Genomic DNA, 16,678 nt, shown 5'->3' with positions numbered 1-16,678 from the left:
ACATACTAAGTGGACCGGGCCCAAAAGGCATGACGAGTCAGCATAGGCAGGTGGCAAGTGATGGTTTTAATTTGGTGCCACCTTGCAATATAGAAGACACGTACCAATTCAAACCAGGTGGTTTGAATTGAAATTGGCTAAAAGACGAAACCTTAATAAGGTAAAAGACAAAATTTAAAACAGATAAAAACAAAATTTTGATTCTCAAAGTTTTTAACGTTTCAATTAGCTAACAAACAAAAGCCAATTAAATCTTTCACGAGACATCAGCCTATATATATGAGGGGGTCGCCTTTGATATTCTTCCTTCAGCATTTTCATGCTTTAGCTATACATTAGTTTTACTTGAACGTCTGTAGTTTCATTCCAACACTTAAACTCTGTCATTTTCATTCCAGCAGCTTAAATACTGTAAGTCAATTTACCCTTAATAATAGTCATTTCTTTTCTAGTGTAATTCCTGTCCTACATTTATTTACTTAATGTATACAACAAGTTTTATTATTCCTTCAATGACCATGAGCTAATCCCCACCCTCAGGGGGAAAGTTATGCTGCTCGTGTGAGAATCCGGATTGACTCTTTAATATTCTAGAATCACTACTTAGGAATTAGGCATAGATTAGACATCCGGTCCCAAAATGACTGAGACTGTACAAATTTAGAGTGTTGATGCTCGGAATCAGTCTCTCGTCTTGCTTAACCCAAAATGTCTCGCTGACTTTATGGTGTCGCATGACTCTCCAATTTGTCCAGCTGATGTGGAATCGAGCCAAGAGCTGAAATGATATTCCAGAGATGAAATATTAGTTCAACTCCTTATGCTAGTGCGATGCGGCTCAGAGATGTAGGCATGAGCTAGGGATCAATACTCGACGTCGTCTCCGAACACGAGACGAATTAGAGATGTAGTGACGTGATAATATAAACTGTTGAAAAATGATTCTTGCATGAGTATGATTAACTCTCTCCCTATTCTCTATCTTTGGTTATCTACATCAAAATCACCGTAGTAATTTACATTATTTGCATTACTGTTAATTTAATTAAAACCAACTAAAAAACCTAAAATCCTACTCACCAAAAGTTGTAATTCCAGTTGTGAACCTTTTTCGAGCCCTAAGGTTTGGACAATCCCTTACTTGACCTATCCTACCAAACCCACGTGAGTAAAGTAACTTGACTAAAACGTACGACTATACGGACTTTGGACTTGGGACTTTGGTCTTTGGACTGTGGACCTCGGGCTTAATTAATCAAGAAAACCAATAAACGTACAATGAAATCAGCGTTTTATCAAGCACAAAGAAGAGTAAGAAGAAACTGGAAGATATATATCATTGTACCTTTAGAAATGGATCCCATCGAATCGGCGAGTGTGATAGCATTGGGTTTCCAGTGTATGCATTTAATCTGAAAATGAAAATTGAAAACTTCAGTTACTCCCCACTCGGTCGGTCAACTCAAATATCTAAAATTGCATTCGAAGTGGAACCTCTATTTGAGTTAGAAACAAAAAAACTGTGTAATTTCTTCAAATATAACAGATGAACTAACTTTAATAGTGAACTTGCAAACCGGCCTTCTATTAAAATCAGTGTCTAGTTGCCATTGTTTCTGTATTCCAACAACAAAAAAGAAAATAAAAATGATTAATTTCTAATAGGGAGAGAGGCAGTTGCCATTGTTTCTACATTCCAACAACAAAAAGGAAAATAAAAATGATTAATTTCTAATAGGGAGAGAGGCAGAACAACCGGGTTTGCTCATTTATTTTCACAATTAAGAATTTAATTAATTTTCAGATGACATCGATAAATTCATGACAAAGAAGAGCTTTTAACAGTTACAGTCAGAAACTAAAACACGATTTCGGATTTGATGGTGAAAGACTGCTGGAGAGTTGCGTGAGAGAGTTTAGAGAGCATGAGAGATGAGAGGGAGACTGCACTTTGGTTGAAAGTTCCTGCGCGCGTAGCTACAAAAATGAAACAAATGAACGGATGGGATGAGAGTTTAGATTAGTTCAGGAGATGAGGAGTTGCCTACTTCAGGAGACGAACTAATGTTGAGATTCGAGAGAGAGAGCTGAAGAAGAGGAAGAGTAGTTAGGGGTGGGGGAAGACCGAAAGACGGGTAATTAACATCTTAGCGAAAGTGAAAGTGAGAACCAAGGGGTTTACACTACAAAGGGTGGCCCTTGATTTATACCCCCTAAAATGGAATCCCAGCCACGAGTCAGGAAACCAAGCTATTTTGTTAAGTTGATATTATAATATATATTTAATTGATTTAATTTAAAAATATGTAAAAACCGGTCGGTTATTATCGGTTAAACTGTAACCCAGTCAATCGGTTTGGTTCGGATATCGGTTCGGTTGGAAATTAGTTTGGTTCAACTAGTATAACACAGCCGGTTTGGTTCAGTTCCAAAAAAATATAAACCGATAGGGTCAGTTTAGACACAAACCCAACCCAAACCGACCCGTGCACACCCCTACCAAACGTGACACAAAATCATTGTTCTTCGACCCCACATTTTTCTAATATAATAAGATTAATTTAAGTGGGACCGACTAAGATTCTGAGAGTAAGAACAAATGATTTGAATGTGTTATAGAACTTGTTGGGTTAAAATTAAAGAGGTAAAAGCCTTGTATGTATTAAAGGTAGGGAGTGGTAGAGCTGGCCTAACAAGCTAATAATATTGTGGTCCAATTTAGAGATGAAGTTGTAACGAATATGACCGGTTAGAGAAAAAGTAAAAAGATAAAAATGTAGTGATTGGTGGGGCTGGCCAAATAAAATATTGGTTGTCAAAGTAGAAAAGAAAAGTTGGCATGAGGTGGAAAGTAGCGGACCGGTTTTAGATTAGGCTAAAATCTTAACTCATTAAATTGTGTAGGGCCGGCTAATAGGCTAAAAGTAAGAGATTTGTAAAAGTAATAGAATGTGTTGGGAATTTGTTTGGTTACAAGAAGTAAAAAACTTAATATATAAAGGAATTGTAGGGCCGGCCTAATAAGTGAAATTGGAAACGTCTTTGTCAAACCCAGTGTAGTCAAGCCGCAAAGAGGTGTGCGACTAATTTAGCGTCTCGCCTTGACCAAGGCGTGGGAGCTAACATAAGACACATGCTTTTTATATTTTTTTGCGCTTTTTGATGAGGCGTGCGCCTTATCAACATTTACAGTTTTTTCGTTTTTTTGTACAAATTTTGCTATATGTGACACATTTACACTCGATCCAATTGTTGTATGGTACAAGAAATTGTACAAATTTAATAAGTTTCATCTTAGAATACACTCCAAGCTTTAATTTTGACTAGTTTTTATTAAGTTGTATGGATTGAGAGAAGACACAAAAATGAATTAAATGAAGTTTTACAAGATTCCAAAATTTGAATAATGTGTTCTATTTCATGAAGAACTCATTTCGCTCAATTCGATTGGTTCGCTCTTTTAGTTTATTGAAGTTGAGCTAGATTGTATTGAGAAATAAGAGTTTTATTTTGCTAATGTTTACAACCACATAGAATTAATTTTAATGTTTGGCTAAACAAATTAGTGATAATTCATGTCATATTTTATTTTATTTTTATTTATTAAATCTCTTTATTTATTACTGCACACCTCACTTTAATAAGGCACGTGCCACGCCTAAGGCACAAAGAGCCTTGACTACACTGGTCAAACCACAAAATTCATTGGGTTGGAAGTTATTGGTAATTACGAAACTGGAAGGGCCGACTTTGAATTCTCACTAAAGTTTAATGTATTAATATGAGTAGGACCGGGTAAAAGTCATGCACCTCCTTTTCGGTGTGGAGGTGTATAGCCCAAGGAGGGGTATAGAGAATGAACACCTTAGAGCATCATCAACGCATTACCAAATCCCATTTATAATGTGACAGATGGAAATGAATTTGGCAATTTTGACCCCCAACGCGCTGCCAAAACATGATTTGTATTTTAACAATTGTCAAATTCCATACCAAATTACTGAGAAAAATAGAAATGAGCCACACAAGACAAGTTGTCCTATCCAAGAGTGGGACGGGACAAGTTTTGCCATCCAGTATTTTTTTTTTTTTTTTTTAATAAAAAAATTAAAACGGCTCGATTTTGTACCGTTGGGCTTGAACGGATATATTTAGGTCCGTTGGCCTTGTGGCCTATATATATTGTTTCACTACCTCACTTATTTTTCACCAATTCACTCATCTTTCTCTAATCTTTCTCTCGCCAATTCATAAAATATGGAGCGTCATTCTCGTCCAAGACATAATTTGGAATTCATCATTATGTCAAGCACATATGGTTACACTTGAAAGAATGAAGCATAATATTGTGTTGTCAAATTATGGACCTATGTGAGTTATTTGGGATAGAACTTGTGAAATATTCAGACATAACGACAATCGTAGAAGTAGAACCAATAAAGTCTTATTGGAATGATTTGAGAGGATTTGCAAAAATTATAAGAAATATCTTACCTTGCAGCGTGCACTTAAGATTGTTAGTGCTTTCAATAACGATGAAAAGTGAAAAACTGCAGCGAAACGTATGTTTCTAGAAATTAAAGGAGTTGAATTTGTTCATGAACATTGTTTGGATATTCTTGGACATGTACTTGAGTGGTATTAGATTATGTTTTAGCGTACTAATTTTTTTAAGTTTTATGTTGTAATTTGTTTTTATCATTTATGTGTATGTTTTTCCTTAAATAAAATTGTATTTTGTTTTAATGAAAGTATATTTTCTTGAAAAAATGTGTTTGTTTATAAGTTGAAATTAAAAACAAATCAACTCAACTAGAAATGAAAAACATTACAAAACATTACAACTTAATTTGAAATAAAAACACAAAACAACTTATAAAATTCTACGGAATTAAAAACACAAAACAATTAAAGACAATACACTACGGAATTAAACAACGTACAAATATTACATATCCTACACTTAAATTCTAAGAGGTAAAGAGGTACGACTTGTTTCTCCACCACACATTGAAGGATTGTATTGATCGCGCAAGCCACACCTAGGGCAAAAATCTATTGTTTCCTTGCAAAAATGACACATAGGTATGTCAACTTTTTTTGAATGATAGATGTTGATATTTGAGGGACAATCATCAACATCACACTTTAGAAGTTTGTCTTCCAATGTTCCATCATTATTGCTAGCTATGACTACTATCATCATGCTGTTACATTTAGGTTTTGGATATTTGATGTTAATGTATGGACATGAAGTAGCGTAATGACCAACTTCCTTACACCACTAACAAATCTTAAGTGTAGAAATGTGGACAATATTTGATCCGCCCATATTGGTAGTTGAAGTTGAGATAGAAATTGAAGTTGAGAAAGATTAGAGAATGAAAATGAGAAGCTGAAATGAGGAATGAAAATAACTTTGAATATATAGGCAAAGGCCCAACGGATAGAAATATATCCGTTGGGAATAAATGTCAACGGATATATATTGATCCCCCCTTGGGAATAATACCAACGGATATAAATTGATCCTCTGAGAATAATGCCAACGGAATGGTTGTGGTGCTGTGCAGGAGATTTACTCAAACAAAGAGGTGATTGCACTAGTCTGTCAACTATGCAAGGAAGAATCTCCTATCTGCAGGGGCTGTCTCCTATGTGAACAATGTCATCTACCTACTAGTGCAGATGGTGTAACTGACTGTGTGACTGTGTGAGAGTACTGTGAGAGAGTGTGAGAGACTGAGAGGATGTAATCAGTACTCTATATGTGTTGAAGTATACAGGCGTGCACCTATCATTTCTGTGGAAGTTATAGGTGTGTGCCTATCATCTGTGTGTTCATTACAAAACTTCAAAAAACATGTTTAGTCTTCATTCATTCATTCAAACAGAGCCACAGATGCTTAAGTTTGTAAACTACCAACAAAATACCACCAAAATGCTTTAACATGCCATCATTAACAAACAATGAAGTGAAAAGTTTGTACTTACAAACTGACTTTCCTTAAGCTTTAATCCAAAGATCAGATCATAAAGTGCTCAAAGCTACCACATTTACTTCCACCCAGTAATCTAGGGTTTGAACTGATACTACAAAATGTGTTACTTTAAGAAGCTCATCTGGGTATTTTAAGAAAATATGAAGAAAGTGATTTGAGAGAATGATGAAAGAGTGTTGTCTGAAGATGATAATTAGAAAGTGTTGTCTGAAGACGAAAGAGGTTAATGTGAGAGAGCAGTTAACTGAGTGTTTTTCCCGCTAATAGAATAGGTAGTGAGATATTACAACACGTGTTACAACTAAACGGTCGGGATATAAAGTTGTGTTGGCCGTTGATCTCAAAATAACAGTCATCTCTGCCCATTCATTTTAATCACGTGTAATACACATGTAAGGGTAAATTAGCCATTTTAGAAAGTATGGATGGGTCACCGTCAATTTTGGCCCAATGTCTAATAAACAATCAATTGATGACCAAACGCAAATAATCCAATTATAATTGGGCCCAAAAGCTAAATAACCCTTAAAACAATGTAATAATTAACGCAATGTATAGATTCACTAGCCTCCAAATGTCTTGATTTTAAATTAACGCAATGTAATAATTAATTTAATGCATAAAAAAATTGGACATAACCTGCTTTGTTTAATCAACATAATTCATATACCTAAACCTGTTAAGATTCTCAAAACCTGTTAAAAAAAACAACAACCAACAACAATGACATCACTAAATTATTACAAAATAGTGCAATATAACACTATGGAGCACTGCTCTGACTGCTCTAGCCACTCCCTCTCCGATTTCGCCCTCTCTTAGGAGCACGGTTTTGTTACATAATATCGGTAGCTATTCTCTGAAACATCAACACAATGTAATTAAAATTTAAAATTTGATATATAAAAAAAATTATTTGAAAATGTAAAACATATAAAACAATTATCAAGACTGCCAATTTGTTTGTCATCTCAGCCATCCTATGCTCAGGGTTTGCTCTTTGAGTTCGTTCTTCGTCTAAATAGCCATAATACTGTTGAGTGTGCTCAATTAAACTAGCTCAAAGCCCCTGGTTGACTTGCATTTCATCTGATAAGCGAGCACACACTGTTTCCTGCATTTTGTCAATATTGTATCTAAGTTAAATATACATAGTGTGTTTAAATTAACATAATGAAATATAAATATACCTCATTAAACTGTTGTAAGTCAGGTACAAGCTCCGAACGCTCCAAGTGAAATGTGCTCTCCATTCCTTGAGAACTAACAACGCGGTATGACCATGGGTCATATGGATCACTAGGTGGGGGTGTATGATAACTATGATAGACTCCAAATGTTCTTGTGGAACTTGCAAGTTCTAGGAATTCGACATCTCATCTAAAACTCTGACTAGTTGCGACATCCATGTTTGCACCTCTATAAAATGGACCCGCAGATAGGCTTCCCCTAGAAACTTTCCGCCAATAAGTGTCATAATTAAGAATGGAGTTCACATCAACATAATCAGTAAAACGCGATACTGTTCAATCAAATTCCCTAATACATCCATAGCACGCATATCTGTGGGTGGGGGAGCAAGAAGATATCTATATTCAATAGTCTGCATAGTCACCCTATCTCCAAGGAACCAAACACGTATATCAGGGGCTTGCAATATGAATCTTTTTAACGACATTAGTATACTATGCTAATAGATATGCATATTCTCAAATTGAGAACCTTGCCACAGACTCCAAACAATAGATTTCACACTTTTCGTCTCTATTTGGATCCTAGCAGCTTGAAGATCATTATGGACCTCATCCCTTAATTTAGCATGACTGAATGCAGCCCATCCCTATGGGTTAGGCCATAAGTCCTTATCCCAATCCTTTTTCAGTATAGGGCCAAATACTCATACCACCAGAACTGAAATAATCAAATGAAAGTGTATCAAATTTAAATTATATAATAATTAACTAACAAAATAAAATATTATATCTTAAAAGTTAAATCCAATTGAATTACCTGTAGTATCCAAGTAATTCCGTTGTATTGCTTCCCAATTTTATTTGTTTGTATAAACAAATCATGCCCTGTATATAGATATGTCATGAAAGCACCTCCCCAATCAAAATCATCCAAGTTATCAAGGTCTACTAAAGACGCTAACCAACCAACTCAAATCCCAGATTTTTCTGTTGTAAAACCCACTTGGCCCAAAAAATATTACAAAAAAATCCTGATAAACTCATCCTCCTCCGCAGAGTTTGGGTCCAAGTATAAGGCGTCAACTTCATATTCTAAACAATATTCATAATCTAATCGGTGCATGAATATTTATCTAATAGGTAGGTTCAAAACGTATTTGTCATCCATATTCTCTAGAACAAGTCTACCTTCAAAATCAAACAACAAAGGCAGTAGAGTCTTCAACCTTTCAAAATCATTTTCGATACTTAAATCAAACAAAACTGGCTTCTTCTTGCCCACACTCAAACCCGTCAACATTGTAAAGTCAAGTGGTGTGATACCAATATCACCACATGGAAGCTGAAAAAGTGTGTGTAGTGTGCCATCATTGTTCCGCTAATGCAAATATCAGTGGATGATCAATCCGAATGCTCGTACACGATATCAGTGGACCAAAAGGTGTTCCCAAAATTCGAGCTCTTAAGTGCGCCATATCGTCCCTTCTTTCCACTAGGTGACTCTAAAAGTCTTTAATGCTCGGCATTGCGCATCTCCATTTCGTCGAACTCATTTTCTACACGTTGAGGTATTTAATCAAACACTTAGTATACGATAAATTCTAAACACGATTTTAAATAAAAATCAATTGAACAACATTCATATACTTACTCCGTCACTGTTATATAAACATGAAACATACTTGTTTGGATCGGGAGCTAACGTCGGATAATCAACAATACTCAATCTCCGTGGAAAATTAAAATCATTTTCCGATACGAGTTCACCTTCGTTTTCCTAAGGATTTGAACTCACCGATGCAAAATACTCTTCTTACGTCCAGCTTGACGATGTTGATCCATTGCAAAAAGCAGAAAAAAAAATTTGGTTGAAAAACGAATATTTAATTGTCTTGCGTTTCGCAAATGTGAAATGGGATGATGAATCGAGTACTAGAAGTCTGGAAGTGGAGAAGGAATTGGGTTGAAATGAATTCAACTGGCACGGGACAAGTTTACCCGTGCCAAGTAAAAAAAGTTTCGCACGTGACTAGTTTTGCGGTCCAGAAAACGAAATCAAATTTATCAAAATTTTGCAATGGTACTTAACTTTGATTTGACAATTTGTATCGCTGAAAAATGCTGACGTGTCACAGCCAATTAAAACAACACGATGATGCTCTTAGAAACGTTCGATGCTTTCTTCTTGTTTTTTCGATGCTTTCTTCTTGTTGGTTACAAAATACACATCCATTAACCATAATCTTTCCTCTTTTCTTCAAGTTATCAACTGTCGAAGTCCTTCCCCAAATCAAAATCCAAACAAAAAACACACACTTTATATGGGAGTTCGTCTACCACGAGGATATCCCTATAGGGACGCCAGCCGAGACCTTTGGATCCGAGATCTAACGGTCCGAAAATAAAAAACAAACCCATATTCTCTCTCTTCCTTTTTGTTTTTGATTTTCGGACCGTTGGATCCGAGATCCCTATAGGGATATCCTCGTGGTAGCCCAGATCTTTATATGGCACCTTAGGATTCCACACCATTTTACTTGGAAAATCAAGAAGCCCTATGTTTAATCTTGCAATTCGGTCTTTATCCAATGTGTAATTAATATATCCTCCCGAACTTGCAATGTTTATTGGGACTCCACTCACAAATACAAAATAGCCAACATCAATAACCAGCACTTGCAAAACATACTAAAAATTCAAATATTATGGTCACTCCAAACTTACAGTTGTGTCCTAACCTACAATGGGCTGATATGATAACAATCTCTCGCGCCAAAATCAAAATGTGTTCTACAACTCCATTAACATGTGCAAAGAGTGCCCAACATCATTGATAGAAGAGTACACAAAACAATCTACCGAAGAAGGCTACGACCATATAAGCCCAATTGAAGTGGGACAAAAAGCCGAGTCCAACACCACCCTCGCAAACTGATCTTGGATGCATCATTGCCAGATGGTTGTCCTGCCCCATCGGCTGTTTATTTTTCAAAGAAAAATGTCCGATGTTCAAGTCAAATATTGTAAGCTAAAATATTTCTAAATAGTGCAACAAGTTGTAATAAGAGCCGCATTGAAATGTAATATATATAGCGATTTTTTATAGTAAATATATGAGGTCCAAGTCCAGCAGATTTTGAGGGGATTAGTTCATTTAAACAAGTGAGGGTACAATATTTCTATCGAGTTTGTTTCAAGGTGCATTAGATAATAAATGCTAAAATCAACCTCGTCAAGGAGATAACGTTGTACAGTGCAAAAGCAAGCAGCAAGCTATCTTGCTTTTCATAGTCGTGTGATTGAAGCTTGCCATTAAAGTATATAAAGATCAATGATAAAAATTGAGATTATTGAAGACTTACTTGGACAACCAGAATCTGGCAAGGGAGTTGTCAAGATAGTCTGATTGTTGTATCCAGCGTAGGCACAGGGCTGTACACAACCATTCAACGTGTTTCCAAGAGATAAAGTGACTGGACTCACAAGTTTACACTGCGTTGAAGGGCATTGAGACCACTTGGCTAGTTTGACTTCCTTTGGAGATGGTTCACATTGCAATCTTGATCACACAGACAAGTAAGAAGACAAGAAGCAGCAAAATATTATGCTAAAAGTCGACCATTTATCAACTGAAATAATTGTCAACAGTAACACACTTACGTCATGTTGTTCAAGGCATCACACTTGCATTGAATACAATTGTTGGCTGTAAAGGTGTAGGTGCCATTTGGAACAAGTAAGGGGTAATCCAATGAATTGTTGACTATCATCGATGTACAAGTTGATCACAAACATTCAACAAAAAGATAAGCCAAAGAAAACTAACAAATGATCGATCATGCATTGAAAAGCACCACTCTATCCTGCTTTGGCCTTTCTTAACAATTTCATAACAGAAAATTAAAAACCATATACATCAACAAATTTCGACAAATGACCATATATGTTTTGTGTTGCACACTACGGGTCTAGACTTTGGACACCATTTCTTAATAAACAATAGTACAATATCAACTTCCCAGTTGCTACCGCTGCTGTCAAATGGGCTGGGCTGGGTCATCCCGGCCCTCAAAACTTACAACCCTCATCAATATGGGCCAACGGAGAATGTATCAAGCTCTTGCCCGCCCTTCAGCCCATTATGGAGGGTCGAGGGTCGGGTCAGAGGGCCAGGCCGGGCCGAGGGCCCCAATGACTATTCTTTTTTTCTTCACTATTCTAGTGTTCTTTGAAACAGAGTTTTCGTTCAATATTGAAATACTGATTTTACAATACAAATACTTAAAGCCAAAATAGAGTGTTGATTTCTAGTTAGAAATACGTGTATACTGTTTTCGACCCATCCAAAATGAGGAATAATTACATTATAGTTCTTAGACTCTTTGTAAATGAGGAACAATTACACTTAAACAACAAAATGCTTACAAGAAATACACTCAATTAGTAAAAGGGTAGATACTATAACCCTATGGGTAGTTCAAGTAAAATGGTGATTATAGATGGGGGCTTACTGCGGGCCTAATGAGGGTCGGGTTGTGGGCCGGGCTTAAAGTTTGAAGTCTAGGCCCTTAACCTCCCCTCATATGCTTGAGGACCGGGTTGGCTCTCAAATCTATGAGTGGGCCAGGTCGGGCGGAGCGCTTGAGGACTGTTTTAACAGCACTACCCTTGCCTAAAGAGAAATATCCATACTTGGCTCAAAGTGACGTAATGATGTAGGATGAGAAGGTCCACTTTAGGAGATTTCCATTAGTAGAATTAGGAAGTTGATTTAATAGTTTCTTTTATTGAGTTTAATTAGGTTTAGAAGTCTAGGTTTCTTGGTTGTCAAGTTTAGCTTATCTATATGAGGTCTATGTTAGTTGTTTCAGGTATTCAATATCAAATTATCTCAAAACCTATTTTTCTTCATCTTCAAAACTTCATCATCTTCTTCAATTTTATTTCTTTTTCTTCAATCTTATTTCTTTGTTCGTCTAATTCTTGAATCTCCCTTCATTCTATTCTTCTATCAAGGATTTCCATATCATTTCTTCCAAATCAAAATGTTTGTTCCCCAACAATTAGTATCAGAGTCTCCCTTTTTTGTGGTGGTGGTTGAAACAAAATTGGTGGTGATGATGTGGTCTGCGAAAGTGGTGGTAGTGTGGGGCGGTGGCGGATCGCTTTTTAGATCAAAATCCAAAAAGTGAGGCTCTGATTTAGATGAAAATGATACAGAAATTCTTGACGGAAGAAAATAACAAAGGAGATTGAAGGATTAGACGAACAAAGAATTTGAGATTGAAGAAGATGAAGAATAATTGGAGAAGAAAAATATTAGGTTTGGGATAATTTTGATAATTGATTTAATTGAATAATTGAATTCCAGAAACAACTAACATTGGCCTCCTTATATAGATAAGCCAAACTTGATAACCAAGAAACCTAAACTTCTAAATCTAATTAAACTCAATAAAAGAAACTACTAAATCAACAATCTAATTCTACTAATTAATGGAAATCTCCTAAAGTGGACCTTCTCATCCTACATCATGTAACTTCCAGGAAGAATTTTTTCGACGGTTAACATAATCCATGACAGTGCTTCCCAACAAAGTACTGCAGCATTAAAATCATTACAATATCAAATAAACAAAAATGAAATAAAACTAGCCATACATTAACTTTGAACGAATGACATGTTTACACTGACCAGAATAATCAAATGAGACAGACATACCACTATTGACAATAACAACTTCTCTAGTTTTCTAAAGAACCTACAGTTTCAGAATTCATAAAGTAAACTACTACTAAACATGTTTTCATTAATAAACTATATATACAATACCATTATTATATAGTAAACTATTGTCATATAAGTGCATATCATTAGGCTTTTAGCAATATATTTTCTGGTCTTAGAAAGCTATTCATTCATATTATCAGATATGGGATTGGCTCACTAAGGATGATTAACTTCATGCTTATATAGGCGTCCATAAATATATGGACTGGGGTCCATGCAAGACTCCTTCCATAAAGTATAGTCATGAAATTCCTAATATGTTATGATGCAAATATGTTGTGTTTCTGTTTAGTGTTTGTTGAGTCTCAAGTGTCCCTCGTTAGTTCAAAATGTAGAGTCTGGGTCCGTAGTTAGAGTGGTTATTTTGTATAGGTGCATGGGCCTAAGTCCAAGTACTAAGATAGTGGAATGCCCACTATGTTCAGTTAACAGCAGTTTCAGTCTGGTGTCAGAAAACTTAAGTTTCTCTATTCTGTTTGACAGAGTGAGTCTGTAATGGTCTTTGATTAGGAAAATCATTGTGTTCATCCTTGCACTCCATACACTCATGCATACAGCCACAGTGCCCGATAATGTGAAATACAAGCTTGTCAAACAAAACTATTCAAAGGAACACCGAATTAAGGCTACACCTAGACTACATTTAGAAAAAGGGAGGGAGGATAGAAAAACCAACCTTTAAGAGGAACATCAAGAACAGCACCAGCCTGAAGATCATTAGGATCAGCTATCCCATTTAATCTCAACAAAACACTTTCATTAGTCCCATACTCATCCGCAATTTGTTGCACCGTATTTAACGTAGGTACCACGTGTCCATAATGCACAACTTTCATTCCATCCACGTCATCACAACTACACGGCAGTGGTATCACCAAATTTCGTCCATCATGAATTACATTCGGGTCGGAAATATTATTAACGTCTGCGATTTGCTGATACGTTATTAAATTCGAGAAATTTCTTTGGGCTATGGAAGATAGATAGTCGGGTAATTTCACTTTGTAAATTGGACGGTTATTAGAGATACCCGTTCCGTTCTCAAATACATGGGAATGGGATTTTGATCTGTTGTTTCGCGACTACAATAAGATTCGGTGGGGTAGAGAGAGGGAGTGAGTTTGCACCGAGTAGTGAACTTAAGTTTTCGATACCGAATAAGTTTTGGATGTCGGAGAGGATTGTTGAGGTGATGGGGACATAGTCGATGAGAGCTTGACACGTGGAGTTTGAGCTGCACTTGAAGCTTGTTGTTTAAGCAGTGCAAGTGTAGAGTAAGAAGAAGAGGAGAGGAACAATGAGTTTGAAAAACATGGTGTTTTTTTTAGCAGGTTGGTGTGGGTTTTATAGTGCCAACAAGATAGACGTGTCTTTTGGGGGATTTTTGTGGAAACTGGCAACTGGAAATGTGAATGGATCAAACATAAGGACGGGAAAGACAAAAATCTAGAATAAGTTGGGCATTCGAAAGCTAAGGACTTGACTAAGTTCCAAAGTAAACACGACTTACGAGTCAATGGTTCCAGGCTTCAGCTTAGATGCTTGGGGGTTATGGTCCCAATCTTTATCAACAGTGGCGGAGAAAGAAATTTGTTTTGAGCTATAAAGGCTACTTGGGTAATTGTGAATTCATTTGATTTGAACCCAACACATGGGTCACTTCCAACGAAAACTAGAAATTCCTAAGCCAAATTAGGATAACGATACGGTAAATCTATCATAGTTTATTTTTAAACTAGATATTACCCGTGACTACAACAAGATTAGTTATGAGGTGTATATTATGTTGTTCATGTTATATGATAAACACCTAAAATTGTATAATAAAACTCCGTAGAGACGTAATATTTTGGTTAATTATGTGCTTAATAATCATGAAATAATTGTATTTTCGTGCTTTTACAGATTTGCGCAACCAACGTAAAAATGATGATAAAGTCATTATTTAAGCACGGAATAGTGAGTATACGTAAAGCTTTCCAATTAAGCTCATGTGAAACCCAACAAATCCAGACTAAAGCCCAAAGACTCCAACAGGACTCCGAATTCGACAAGTGAGCTGCTCAGACGATTAGTACGACGAACTCTACTCAAAGGTGGAAAATTGTAAAAATACTAAAAGACCAGCCCGCCACTAGACGCAACACGTGGACCCACTTTGCGAGCTCGCAAGATTAGATGAGATGTCCCAAGTCAAACTTAAGTCAAACAAATAATTGGCATCACATGACACCTTGCATCTCATTAATTAGGAAGACTTGAATTTGGATTATGGTAATAGTGATTATTTTGTCTTGATTTGATTTTAGATAGGATTGAATTTAATGTGGGAGGTGGCTTCACGTGGGATAGAAGGGAGAAAGCTCTCATATGTATTGAAGGGGGGTTGATTTTAGGGAGGAGACCCTTGACTCCTTTTCATTCCTTGTCTTGTATTTTTTTTCTTTTGCTTGTTTTATGTTAAGCTCTTGTAATAGTTTTAATAGTGGCAACACTTATGTTCATCTTCTAAATTAAATTTACATTTTCTTAAGGAAAAGTTAGTTTCTTATCTTATTCTTCTTCTTGCTCTTTCATAACACATAACACATAACACATAACACATGAGCATTGCAATCCCATGATCATTAGCGAAAACCTTCATTTGTGAAAGGTTAATGAAGCTCATGTGAGGAATAACTTTTGTTATTGAATTCTAGTTATTTGTTTAGGACAAATAAACTAGACTTTATATCCTACCCCAAAATGGTAGTTAGTGTAGAGTCTAGTTAGGAATTTAGGTGATTTCTTAGAGATAAGTCATTGCTTTTGTTTCTCATGCTAGTAATATGATCTTAGAGATGAGTTATATTGTTAGGGATCAAAACTCTAATCTTTATTAAGATTTGTCTATGAATTCTAAAAAAGATTAAAGATGTAATAAACTAAATTCAATCAATAAAGGTTTGTCTTCCCATGAGTGGATTTAACTCTCCACCCCTTTATATCTATCTATTTCTCTTTTTTAGGGATGCATGTTTATGTAACCTTAATTTAAGAATCTAAAAGTAAGCTAAGTAGTTTTAGTATAACTCAATCATAAAAAAATCCTTCTCACTAGTTTTCCTTGAACAATTCTAGTTGTAATGTTATCCTTGTCTTAAGTTGGAACGAACCCTTACTCTAACAAAACACAAGAAGAACATGAGTAACGAATTTGAGTGTTGGTACAAAAACGGATAAAGAAACTTCAAATCTTTACCCCACAAAAATACTAACATCAAATGGCGTCGCTGCCATTTTAAGGACCAAAGGATCTTCCCTTCCAAGCTGGAATTGCTCCAAGGGGAAACCCCCCAATCTCCTACCTTTTCTTTATTTCATTTTCTTGTGTTTTTTTCTTCGTTTTTGAATTTTCCCGCGTTTTGGTATTGATTCGAATACTGATTTTTGGTTGCACTTACAGGTTCCAAAAGTTAAGACCTAGAGCCTAATCTACACCCTGACATAAGACTTCTGTGAAAATTTTAGCCTACTACGAACGATTACTGCGCGTGCACGATACTTGAGTCGCCTCCGCCATCCAAACCTCACGCGCGTTGGTTGATATTCTCCGTTCTTGTTCCTGTTTCAACAAAAGCACCTCCTGGACTTATTCATTATAGGGTCGGGCCTAAGTTTTTGCAACTGCAACAGCTATTTCACATTCCTTT

General features: G+C 36.1%; 1 protein-coding gene across 5 annotated transcripts; it reads right to left on the bottom strand.

Moving 5' to 3' along the window:
- Window positions 1-6,606: 6,606 nt before the first annotated feature.
- LOC147503179 (lysM domain-containing GPI-anchored protein 2-like) lies at window positions 6,607-14,391 on the bottom strand. 5 transcript variants are annotated; one of them, XR_015221921.1, is made up of 6 exons: window positions 13,663-14,391; window positions 10,856-10,958; window positions 10,558-10,754; window positions 7,193-7,451; window positions 6,943-7,116; window positions 6,607-6,861 (listed from the first exon to the last, which is right to left on the bottom strand). XR_015221921.1 is itself a non-coding variant. In XM_086607956.1 (4 exons), the coding sequence occupies exons 1-4, from the start codon at window positions 13,820-13,822 to the stop codon at window positions 10,051-10,053; spliced, it is 525 nt and encodes a 174-aa protein (XP_086464082.1). In that variant the 5' UTR covers window positions 13,823-14,378; the 3' UTR covers window positions 9,756-10,050. The 5 variants fall into 5 exon arrangements, 2 of the variants coding, with proteins under 2 accessions (XP_086464082.1, XP_086464081.1); XR_015221922.1 differs by having other exon boundaries at window positions 6,686-7,116; window positions 7,193-7,458; XR_015221920.1 differs by having other exon boundaries at window positions 6,686-7,116.
- Between the last annotated feature and the right edge of the window lie 2,287 nt (window positions 14,392-16,678).

Source organism: Coptis chinensis, chromosome 4, assembly GCF_015680905.1.
Source record: "Coptis chinensis isolate HL-2020 chromosome 4, ASM1568090v1, whole genome shotgun sequence".
In the NCBI taxonomy this organism is placed as follows: domain Eukaryota; kingdom Viridiplantae; phylum Streptophyta; class Magnoliopsida; order Ranunculales; family Ranunculaceae; genus Coptis; species Coptis chinensis.
The sequence above is the reverse complement of the archived record's forward strand: the minus strand, read 5'-3'. Positions and strand labels throughout refer to the sequence as shown.

What these genes read in the sequence shown, in the direction of transcription:
- LOC147503179 (XM_086607955.1), bottom strand. Translation starts at nt 13,822, where the DNA reads ATGAAAGTTGTGCATTATGGACACGTGGTACCTACGTTAAATACGGTG. An exon ending in TCTTGATGTTCCTCTTAAAG is followed by an intron (nt 10,959 to 13,662) that starts GTTGGTTTTTCT and finishes CATCGATGATAG; the next exon opens with TCAACAATTCATTGGATTAC. An exon ending in GCCAGATTCTGGTTGTCCAA is followed by an intron (nt 10,173 to 10,557) that starts GTAAGTCTTCAA and finishes AAAAATAAACAG; the next exon opens with CCGATGGGGCAGGACAACCA.